At 36.7% G+C, this 12,597-nt stretch overlaps 1 protein-coding gene across 1 annotated transcript in view; it reads right to left on the bottom strand.

Moving 5' to 3' along the window:
• Nucleotides 1–226: 226 nt before the first annotated feature.
• The window catches only part of ZNF277 (zinc finger protein 277), a 93,832-nt gene continuing 81,461 nt past the window's right edge, over nucleotides 227–12,597 (bottom strand). Inside the window, exons 8-12 of the mRNA XM_069461861.1 lie at nucleotides 6,490–6,557; nucleotides 4,800–4,896; nucleotides 3,009–3,051; nucleotides 1,971–2,145; nucleotides 227–533 (exon numbers count right to left, since the gene is read on the bottom strand). Coding sequence (XP_069317962.1) covers nucleotides 347–533; nucleotides 1,971–2,145; nucleotides 3,009–3,051; nucleotides 4,800–4,896; nucleotides 6,490–6,557 — 570 coding nt within the window. The 3' untranslated portion in view covers nucleotides 227–346. The remainder of the gene's footprint in view (nucleotides 534–1,970; nucleotides 2,146–3,008; nucleotides 3,052–4,799; nucleotides 4,897–6,489; nucleotides 6,558–12,597) is intronic.

Raw genomic sequence — 12,597 nt, 5'->3', positions numbered from 1 at the left:
TGATTTGTAGGATGAAAAAGGCCTGTGGAGGAGACTGAAAGTACTGGTTGAAAATCAGGTTTATAAATAATTTGAACATTTCATTTCTTGGTGATTGGCATGTCTTCTCTATAGATATGAGTTTACTGAAATGAGATAATTTAAGATGATCACACAATAAAACTTTATAGCCAAAATACAAAGAGTCTTCATTTTATTTTCTATTTTATTTTTTAAAAAGACATTCATTTTTGGAAAGTTTATTTCACCAAGGACTGATCCTTTGCTGATGTTCAAATTTAAACTGTTCTTTCATGTCTGTCTCATAAGAGAAAAACATGAAAAATTGCTTCTGTGGTAGTTTCTTCTAGTTTTTCAAACACTCTTGTAGTAGCAACTGGTTCAAAATACTGCTTTGTTTCAAAGCGTGCAGTTTAGATGTATCTTCACTGATGATAGGAACATTTTCATTTTGTGCCTGAGCTGTTAGGTCACTTTCACTGTCAGATAGTGTACACAGGAGAGTGTCATTTTCATAGGTTGGAAAATAATACCTGAAAACAACCAAAGATATACAGTATTAAATAACCAAACTAATAAATTATCTAAAAAATTTCCAGGCAGCTGAATGTACACGTTACTATAATTTTGCTAGTTTCCCTTGCCAACAGTTTCATAGCATTTTGCAAAGGCTGTATCGGAGGCAACTTCTGAGTTGCTTTCCCTTTGACCTTTACTGGCTGAGATCAGCCTTACTGAATCTAATATCCTTGCTAGCTGGCCATTCAGCCTCTGCTTGACAATCTATCATGATAAGAAACACACTATCTTCAAAAGGCAGCCTACTCTAGTCCCGGGAAGCTCTAGTTGTTAGAAGCTAAAAACGACAACCCTCTCATTTCTACTCAAAGGTCCTAGTTCTTCCCTGTAAGTTAACAAAGTCCAAATATAGTTACTTTTCCAGATACAAATCCTTCAAATACGAATACTTGATGAAAACAATTATATTTTCCCTTGTGTTTGTTTTCTAACGTAATCATTACTGATTCCTTCATTCTAGGTGATTACAAAAGAAAACATTTATTAATTTTAAGTTTGTTATTTTGGTTCCTTCTCTGGATATACTTTGGAGTTACTTCTGGGGTACCTCTAAGAATTTTAATCCCTATAAGAAGATTTATAGGAACAGGCTACCACTTCAATCCACGGCTGACTCTGGCTCTCACAAATTTGAGATTTTCTGAAGGGGAAAAACTAGGGCTTTTTGGTTAGGGTTCTTGGGGACTGGACTTCACATTCTCTAAGAATAGAGGAGCCTCTGGGCAGCTAGAATCCCACAGCCACTCGGAGGTTCCCTCAACTGAGATTATCCAGAAAGAATGGACTGGCAAAGAATACTTGGGAGTCTGACAATACCTCAGTAGGTACATACCAGATGCCCAACTGCTTAATGTTTTTAAAGTGCCATTATGTAAAATATATACCAAAAGCCCTAGCAGCATGCGAACCCCCAGTGATTTTATTTCTAGGCATTTATCTAAAATGAAGTAATTAGATAGTGTGCAGAAATGTAGGTGTATGGATATTCACTGTATCACTATTTATAATAGCAAAAAGAAACAACCTAAATATATAATAAATTAGGGCATATTCATACAATGGGATATCTGGCAACCATTAAAAATGATGCAACTGATATGTATTAGATATGGAAACATATTTAAAATATTTTGTTAACAAAATATAATTTAAAAATCTTTGTATACTTCTATATCTATCTACATACTTACCTATCTCCACACCACAAATTCTGAAATAGCTGGTTTCATTTGTAAGAGAAGGATCATTTTAAAAATAAAAGCTTTTGAAGATTTTTATTTTTTACAATAAATATATATATTTTTTTATCTTTCAGTTTAAAGAAATTAAATAAAGGGACAAAATAAGGGCGACCAAACAAAGAAGTATACATCTGGTTGAGCAGTACTTACTCAAGTTGATCCCATGCCTTTCTTTCAGGAAGTAGTGAAGTGTGTTTAGCTTCTTCCATGTGAGTCCTTAAGTCTGCTTTGGATTTGAACTTCATGTGGCAACCGTAACATTTACACTGGTGAACTTGCCTCCGAATAAAATTGACTAGCTTCACTTGCTGATAGAAATTTAATCCTGAAAATGACAGGATAGGGTTTATGTGCTAGGCATTATTCTAATTATTTTCCATGTATTAATACGTTTCATCCTCACAAAACCCTATCAGGTAGTTTTATCACATCTACATTAAATATTAGGAAACTGCCCAATGTTGCATAGCTAGTAAGTGGGAAAGCTAGGATTTGACATGAGATTGTTGATTGCTGAGCCCATGTTCTTGACGACAATGCTGATTATATATACAATGTATATACATGTCTATAAAGGTTGCAAAGCAAAGTAACACATTCAAGAATCTAGGAAAGTAGTGGCTGAGCTGAAATGTGAAAAGTGAGTTTTTTTACTGTCTTAGATCTATTAGCAAGTCTGTACTTCATGTCTTAATGCCCCAAATCCTTCAATTCTATTGTAGCAATACTGAGAATGACTGACTAGCTACACTGCCAGGCAGTGCAGTAGGTGTTTTACATACATTATTCACTCCTCATAACATTTTCCTGACCTGAGGCCCAATGTCATATAGCCAGTGAGTGCTGGAGCTGGAGCATGAACTCTACTACTACTTCAAAATCCATGCTTTTTCTACTAGCCCCCTTCACTTTATGAGAAACATTAATCATTAACTTATATTTTATTTGAAGTACTCATATACATAGGGAAGAGGATGAAGGCCTGTATGAAACAAAAAAATATATTTGACTATTATAGTTCAAAATGGTTGAGAATCACCGCTTCAGAGAGTTCTGTTAAGACCATCTGTACAGAGACACAGTTTGGTTGTGCACTCTCCAATCATGGCTACAAAACATACGCATCGTTTATAGGACGGTTTATAAAAAATGCAGCATCATGGAAAACAACTTCTGAATCAAACTTACCAAGTTCTGACTTTATTTTGAGAAGATCAAATTCATGTGCATCCTAAAAAAGGAATGAATACATCTGTAAGCATATGAATTATTTAATCTTTCAGGCTGAAGTTATAAGCAGATAGCTTATTCATAGGAGTTTGAGTACTCAGAAACTCAGTCTGGATTCGTCACTGTCTGCTTTTGAAGTCTGAAGTCTTCTAAGTCTAACTACTTCCCTCCACATTCAACTTTTTACAGTACAGTCCAAACAAGTCATGTTGATCAGTTAAAACATTTTAATTACGCACAGTTTATATCTATAGTTTTTAAAACTTACAATGTATGCATTCTGCAGTCTGATAAAAGTATAGGTAAGATGAGGCTATTCTGCACTGTGCATCTGGACTAGAATTATGGATACAGGTCCTTTGCTCCACAAGCAGATAGGTTATTTTGCAAATACTCTTTTCATTTTATGCTGTTAAATACACTGTTTGAACCTGAAAGTTTCTCTTCACTTATCTCTTCCCGTAAATTACACTTCCTTTCGATTTTCACAATGCAGAGACTTATTTTATTATGTTTGTTCCATTCCTGCAATTGCCTGTCTGTATGAATGTTTTAACTTACAAGCTCACAGAGGATAAAGATCATCTAACTGACTGTGATGGCATTTAGTGTAATGCCATATGCAAGATGATTAGGACTTCATGACACATTATCACTGAAAGTGACTGAACAGAGGTTAAGGACACCTGTCACGGATGCTGAAAAGGGAATCCCTGCACAGGATAGGGGTATTAAGGCTCCCTTTAATACAAAGTCATTAGGATATTATGAATTAAATTTAAACACAGGAAATTACACACACATAATAATGGTAACCTGTTTCAGAGAAACTGGATTCTCTGCTTTCATAAGGATAAATGCTCATGGTCTTTCCAACATCTTCTAGGTCCTTATTTTACTGAACCAAAAACAGTGTTTACGAATGAGGGTGGAGTGAAAGTGGGTAAAAGAGGAGGGTATGATCCACTATTGGCAGAGGTGGCTGCAGAAAGGGGAGGGAGAGAATATGAGAATCAACCAGTAATATTTTTATATTATAATCACCCTTCTATCCCCAAGCTGTGATATGGTCATGAATCATTAGGATGTTTCCCTTCCATACCCCTGGGGTCCACCTAAGGATCATAGGTGTGGGGAGTGTGCTTTCTCTCAGGTATACTGAGGTGAAAAAAAGTTTAGAACTACTAGCTTCAAGCTTCACTATAGCATAAAAATGGCATCCAGAAGGGAAAGCACAGAATGGGAATATTCCCAAATTTCTTCTCTCCAAATCCTGGTACCTGAAGCATCTGTAAGACCATACCCTGGACTCTCTCTCTACCCAGCCCATCTCCCCAATTCCCCCACGGCCTTTGTAAATGGCAACATCCTTCCTTCTTGTTCTATTCACCACCACAGGAAGCACTGGAAAAAGACTTAGAACCTGTCCATATCCTGGGTACTGTTAATCATGGCTGCAGATCCCACCTTCTGCTACAATTGTCTTGTAAGCTTCTCAAAGAGGGATGGCATCAGTGGTCTGTGAAGTCCCACACCAACAGCTCACCCAGGTCCAGTCAATTATACTAAGTTGCTCTGAGCTCTGGTTCTCCTCAAGGGACCCCACGTGTCTCTTCTGTTTTGCTTAAAGCACTTGTAGGAATGGGATAATAATTGAGCAACTAAAGTATAAGCAGATGAGGGGTGCAATAATTATTAGCTTTCTCCTGTTGAAACAAAACAAAATTCTAATGAATAAAAGTATCTTACCTCCATGTGGACATATAATTTCTCGATTGTTTCTGCTTGCTTTTCACAAAATAAGCAGACAGCAGATGCAGGGTGTTCTTCCCAATCAGACCAGTCACTGGATTAAAAAGGAAAACAAAAAAAGGGAGATTCCCTTCATTAAGAGGGGACTTCACTACAGAGTGACTTGGTATTACCTTCTTCCTAGGAAACGCTGCCAATCTGTTTCAACTCTGACATTTTGGTAAAGATTGTCACGTCATATTATGACGTTCTGATACAGCTTTTGAAATTCAAAGCAGTACCATGAAATTAATATCAATAGCGAACAGGCGCTGCTCAATTTTCTCATATTTGCCGCTCTTCTGAGCAGCTATTTCACTACAGAATCAGAGCAGTGTCTTCTTGAGACAACAAGGTTTAATTTGCAAAGAAGACACATCAAGAGATGTGATGCTCTCTCTCATTAACCACAACCACTAAGTGCACATACTGTGAGGTGTGCTGCTGGGAATGTGTTTCTGCATGACAAACAGTATATTATAAAAAGGCAAAAATGATTAGTATTTCTTGAGGGAAATACTGATCATTTTAAATGGGGCAAGTGTTAAATCTGGTGGGAGATGGAGGACTCAAAGGTTTACAGGATCTGTTTTACCACTGCCGCCCCCCCCCCCGCCCCCCCGCCGACCCTCGCATTTATTTTTTTTTAAATACTGTCAATGTCTTATCATTTCTAAGCCAGGAAAACTGCCAGTTGGGAAGAGCTGTGGAGATGAGGAACTACCATTCACACTCAGAGAAGGGAGGATCTCTCATGGCAAGTTCAGAAATGACCACTGATATAACTTTGAAGATCAACTTAACCCAATTCACACGGAAGCTTCCCTATTATTTTCCCTAGCCCTATCCATACAGGAGGGAGTCATCACCAGGCCATCTGTTCCAGGTCAAAACTATTACTCTTTATAACCTTTTATGTCATTAAAACTTCAATATTCACTCATTAATTATATTCTAACTAGTATGTCCTAATGGGAAAGAAATGTTTTTATTCTAGTCTGGAAGACTCCCTGCCTGAATCTCTACCCATCAAGGAAATTCAGCAAATGGTAACTCTCCAACTTTGGGCTCCACTTCACTATTGAAATAATATTACTTCAAAATCCTGGGAGAGAAAAAAGGCTGAACAGCTTTGACCGAAAAGCGGATGAAAAATAGAGAATCCTTTTAGGTTGAAAAGAACACTTCTCAAGCTTATCATTTCAAACAAAGAAGCTGTGAATGTTTTAAGTTAGTCATCAATGGGATGAACACAGAACAGGATTAACTTCAATTCAGTTATATTCTCTATTCCAATGACAACAACATGGAGAGTTCAAAGAGCACATCACTTCAAGGTCTGGGCACCAACTGAGTATGCAAATTAGCACTTTGGATATGCATTTTTCTCTGAATTATGTACTATTATTTGTGTGTTCAATTAACAGTTTTAATTTAGCTGCAATAACAGTATCTTTAGTAATTTTTACATCAAAGTTATTTTGAATTCAAGTTTTTGCTATATTACACGAAAGGATGCATGGCTCAGACAGGAGGTTTTCTTTCTTTTTATGCTACCTCTTCATAATGATAATTTTAAAGCAAAGTAAAGAATTGTCTTCCTACTCTTGAAACACCGTAATTAATTAGCAGCAATAAGAAGCCTTACTCTTCCTGATGGTCTAGCAACTCCCGATCATCTTCCAGCTGAACTTCTTCCCATGATTTTCCGAGTTCCTTTGTACAAAGAACAGAAGGATTAGAGAGATTGGGGGTAAGAAGAGATAGGAGAGAGAAAACAGACACACAGAAAAGCAAACAAAAAGTCTCCTTCTCGAGTGGCTTGGAAACAATACAAGTAGGATATACAGACAGTTCCCAACTTACGATGGTTTGACTTAACAATTTTTTTACTTTAGGATGGTGCAAACGTTATATGCATTCAGTATGCTCTTTGACTTACGACAGGGTCACCTCCCATAAAACCCATCCTACATTGAAAACATCTTAAGTCAAAACTTTATGATATTTGCAATTTAGGAAAGCTTTAGCGGGACGTAGCCCCATCATAAGTTGAGAAGCATCTGATATTAAAAATTTTATTTTAGTAATAAGAAAGGATATATCCTAACATGTTTTTAATGTTTTTCTTTTTGGAGAAGCAGCAATATCCTTTCAATAAAGTTTGTTTTATCTATCTATGTATCTATCTATCTGTGTAATGAGCTCCATTTATTCCACTGGACACTGAGGTGGTTGATTTTCAAAAGCCTTTTTTTTTAAGTAAATTATATATTTTATTTTTTCATCATATATAAGTAATTATTGTACTGGTCAGACATACAGACAGAATCTATCTTTTCTCTTTATATCAATGTTTCTCAACCCTGGATGCACTTTAGAATCTCTTCTTTTTAAAAAAAAAAAACAAAAAAACCACCACCAGTATTTCCTGGTGGAGTCCCTGAAACAGCCTCCTAGATGGACTCTGTTTCTACTTACAGTACTCTATAATAAATAGTCTATTTCCCAGACAGTAGCCATAGCGATTTTTCTAAATGACACTTAGCTGTTTGTATAAACATGGCTTGGCATCACACTTAGACCCATGGCTTACAACACTTCTATGCCCTCCCCTGGCTCCCTCTCCACTCTTATTTCCCACCTCTTTCTCTCTTTCTGAATTTGCTCCAGCTAGACTGGTCTTTTTATTGTACCCTGAACACAGCACATTTGCTTCCACCTACATCCTTTAACACTTGTCCTCTCAACCTGAAACCCTGCTCCCATACATATCTGCATGGCTCAGTCATTCTGTTCTCTGCTTAAAGGTTATTGTCTCAAGCTTTCTCTAACTACCCCATCTAAAACAACACCACTCCTTGAAGTTACCTTTTATTCCTAACTCCTGTTTTACTTTTCTTCAAAGCATTGATCACTACCTGAAATAATTTTGTATATCTATTTCATTTCTTATTTATTACTATCCATCCCCTCTCCCCTCCTAGAATGTCTGTGATGACATGGCCTTTGTTCACTCCTATATTTCCAGAGCCTGGTAGACAGTAGAAAGTATTTTCTGAGTTGAATTGTAATTGAAAAAACCTATAAATTTAAGGCCAACTTAGATTCTGTCTGAAAAGGTTTCTGTAAGGTTAAGAAATGAATTAGTTACTGTCTGTAAAGCACACAGTACTGGGCATGAATAGGTACTCCAGTACCTACTCAAGTCCCTTTTATCCCTTACAATTAGTGGAAAAGTTCCACATTTTTGGGTCTATGTCTGGCAAACCTAGTCACTATGTTAGCAAAGCTTTACAGAGTGATGAGCAGGAATGACTTCTTTTGCCCCAACCATTTCTCTTTTCTGCCTTGAGCCATTTCTTCTCTTCTTGTCTTGTCTTCTGTCCCTACCCAATCTTTCCACTGTCTCATGCAAAAGCAGACAGTGTACCAAAGAAGGATGCAGGAACATTAATGGACACCCTTTCATGCAGCTAAACTATGGTTAGGATCAAGCCCACCTGAGCTGCTATAAGCACAGATATCTTTGTTGTTCAATATCCTTCTTTGGAAAAACACAACCCCAAATCAATCAATTATGGACATTTTTTTCCCTCAAAGGTATTCATTTAGCTAAAAACAAAGAACTACGAATGCTATTATGATTTAGGGAGAGAAAAAAATCTATCATTCATCAACTTAATGAGAGGTTTTGAAGCTGTCATTATTTATCAGCTAAATGATGCATAAACTTAGACATACAGAGATCTGCCATAACGTCATTAGAGACAGTTAATTTGGACTCTATAATGTACTTCCCAGAGTTGTCACGAAGTGTCTGAACCTCATTACAGGACACCAGAATGGCCTCAACACTGTGAACAGGATTGTTAGAATTTTTGGCAATGAATTAAATCGTTCATGCCTTACTTGGTTTCTCTGGACTAGGATTTAAGGTCATGCTTTTGTTGCTGCAAGAAGGATGGACCTTCTGTGGTATTGTCAGAAGAATATGGGCAAATGTTGCTTATTAATAAATGTTTTGTGACAAAAATAACAAAAAATATCTTTCACTGCCAAAATTCCAAATTCAGTGCTTTATTTTGTAACTTCCTCAGTGTTCAGTACAACATGGAAGGTATTTATCTAGGCAATACAGCATTGATTAACCATTTACCACACTTGAGAGAAAAATGGATATCTATGTTTATTAACATATTAGGAAATAAGCAATTTGCATGTGACAGTGGCCCAGACTTCTGCTTTGGTACAGTTACATATATGATTTATTATAGGAACACGACCCCAAGAGAAAAAAAAAACCCCTGGAAAACAAAGCACATAACCTCTCTAATTAAGATACTGTGTCTGCTAATGAATCATGTCAGGAAAGCAAAGAATGCAAGAAAAACAAAATTTGGAAGGCATGTCAGCAAAGATGTTCAGAACACCCCCTCAAACCCCTACATCAGATGGTTTATGAGCAATGAGAGGGTGGAAAAAAACATGGGGAAAAAAAGATTGCCTTCACATAGCACCACTCTACCCAATACATACACACTTATAATACATGGGCTTAAACAAAAAACCCATCAGAAACAGATAAAATGCTTCAAATGTAAATAAATTATTTCATTAGAGAGAATTATAACAAAACTATGAAAAATACATTAAGAGTCTACTTTTGTTATAAGTAGCTTTGTATACTTTAAGAATAAAACAAATTAAATCAAAGAATGATAAAACCATGGCAAAAATAGCTCCCTTTAGAAAAACTCATGGTTTGAAGCATGAACACCTTAGGAATATATGGCTGAGGCCTTGATGATGTTAAGCAGTCTGTTGCCCTCTGAGCAAGGGGTATCTGAATGTGAAACTACCTTGTCCCCTAACCACCCCTACTATTTGCTAAACCCTTTTGTTTGTGAGAAAACAAAGCAAGAACTTGAAGTAGATAATCCAGACTATGCAAAAGATCTTTAATATATTTGCAAGTCTGTTATTATTCAGAAACTGATATGAATTACAATTTCCAATTATTTGGAAATTATCTCACCAAAGAAGGAAAAAGGAACTTGCAATTCACTGAGCTCAGAGGAGAGCCAAAAACAGCCTCTTGGTCCCTTGGCTCTCCCACCTTTGCTGACTATTAGAACGTATCTTGCCAGGGACATACTGGATGCTCCCATCACTGATTCACTGGAGACTGTACAGATGTCTGTTGGAGTTGGTGATACAGGAGAGGTCAGGCATAACTGTGTACACACCATTACAAGGTGTTCAAACAAACGCGCTTACATGTCTGCCCCCCATACCAACTTCTGTGCTCTTTGAGAGTAGTGACTCAAATCAGCCTCCCTGTCTATAATATTTTTCTTTCTCTTCCAGCATCTGGCACCCTGGCACTCAAACGTATGTAGAATGTATGAAGTCAATGAAATGGATGTACAGACACTATTAATATAACAATTCTTCTATATTTTGCCCATACTCTTGCACTCATGTCAGCCTTTTCCCTCAGAGGAATAAGCAGCGAATTTCTCTCATTCTTTTTTTTTTTTTTTTTTTTTAATAATAAAGCACTATTCATTGCTTAAGTAAAATTTTAGAAGAATTTATTTTTCATATTGATTTATTCTTCATGTTCATTGTAGTAAATATTATTGATTAATGAGGTCTCAAATAAAACTAAAATGATGTGGAGAAAATATTGGCCCTCATTTTTCTCTAACTAGAGACTATTAGTATTTGGAACAGTCTTTTATATACTCATTCTATATACTATTATACTTTTAATTGACAATAATATTCCTTAACATATTCCTAGAATATTATTAAGGTTGATATCTCTGGAAAGCATTCCTCTAGTTTAGGGCACTTGTACATCTTTAGAGACTTTATTGAATTCTTCAATCTTTTTCAAGGGTGTTTACATCATTTCTATAATGCTAAGGCACCAAACACATTTCAAATTTTCTTTCTTTCTTTTTTTTGTAATCATTCTCACTGATGTTGGCTATTTCCCTCAGTGGGAAAGCACACAGGACTAGGAAGACTAAGGTTGTGGGGTCGGGCCTTAAAGAGCTGATTAAAGTCAGCTTTACTTTGACCCTGGCTCAATTTCTAAAATAGTCTGTTACAAAAGAGAATAGGCAAAGGAGGGTGAATAGGTCATTATAAATTCATCACCATTACCTGACCAAAAACCCAACCCAAACCATAAGACGTAGGTACTAGTATTATCTCAATTGTACAAATGAAGGAAATTGATGCAGAGGATAAGCAACTTGCCCCAGTTACATGATATTGGGAAAATTATGCAAACTTTCTGAGCCCCAGTCGTCTAATTTATAAGATAGGCTTAATGATAATACCTGTGTCATAGAGAAATGATTAAAATTAATTGATTTAATATAAATACCTAGGATAGTGCTTGGTCCATAGTAAGTACTCAAATAACTGCTACTTAAAAAAATTGACTTCTATCAATATTGCCCTAAAGTTGTAATTTAATTTTCATTTTATATGTTATTAAAGCCTTTATATTCTCCTGAAGCACCTCTCTCATGCCATGATTCATGCTACATGAAACTGGGAACTGTGTGGGCAGTATAACCTAGTATGCTTATGTAGAGATAGCTGGCCCTGGCAGATAAATTCAGTTTTGACAGTTACACTATTTGAAGTCCAGGGAATGAAGAATCATACTTTTGTAAAAGTGCCAGCAGAATAAGAGTGAGCAGACCCTTTGAAGTCTCCTCTAAAAGGTTAACACCTCTAGCTATATAATGTTCTGCTAGGCCCAAGCTTTTGAATATTAGTTTAAAAGAGCCCCAGAAGGAAGAATTATTAAATTGCTTCCATAGCTTGCTGTAGTAGCCGAATATTTCTTAGAGCTAACACTGAAGTCCACTCCCTATTGGATTGGGCTGGCCCCTGAAGCAGCATTTCCTCTAGGAAGTAAAGACTGAGTGACTTCAAGAGAAGACTGAAGGACTCAAAGGGTACTTTTGCCTTTAGCTGGTTGTAAAACATTTGTGGAAAACCATGGCAACCTCTTAGAGTCAATCTTCAAATACATGCTAAACTTGCTTCTCAAGGGGGAATTTTAGTTTAATATTATACGGATTAGTTAGAACAGAAAAAAATTCTGCCCTAGAGCACAGATTTCCAACATAATTCAGGATATGCTTGTTTCTATCCAATAGATAAAATGGCTGATTATATTTAATTAGCCGTCTATAGCCAATGGGCTTGGATTTTAATTCATTCATATTGAGAGGAAAAAAACAATTTCCATTTGCTTAAGGAAAGCACTACTAGTTAGAAACTGAACTCTCCATCATTCTTCCAAGCCCTCTGGAGAATTACTTGACCACTTCCTTTACATGAGTAATTTCCCTCCTTTATTATATACAATTAAAAAATCAGTGGATTGGGGACAGGGCCAGTAGCATTCCCTAGTCCAGTTTTGACTGTGTCAATCAAAATCCCCCTCCCATATTTCTAACCCCTCCCCCTCTTCCTCACCTCTCCTCCTCCCCTCCCCTGCCCCCCTTCCACCATCTGTCTCCATCCAAATGCCTCTTCTTACCCAAAAGGGCCTGTAATCCACCAAGGCCAGCAAATGCTATGGTGGTTTCTGGGCAGGGAGAGCTTTCAATGCATTTAAAATCCTTGACATGGTAAGCTAATTAGTCTACTCTACCAGCCAAGCAAATAAAAGTCCCCTTGCATATTAAATAGCTTGGTCTCCCTGACACTTCCCTTAAAA

The sequence above is a fragment of the Eulemur rufifrons genome, chromosome 29 (genome assembly GCF_041146395.1).
Source record: "Eulemur rufifrons isolate Redbay chromosome 29, OSU_ERuf_1, whole genome shotgun sequence".
In the NCBI taxonomy this organism is placed as follows: domain Eukaryota; kingdom Metazoa; phylum Chordata; class Mammalia; order Primates; family Lemuridae; genus Eulemur; species Eulemur rufifrons.
Note: the sequence above shows the minus strand (reverse complement) of the source record. Positions and strands in the feature narration are given on the sequence as shown.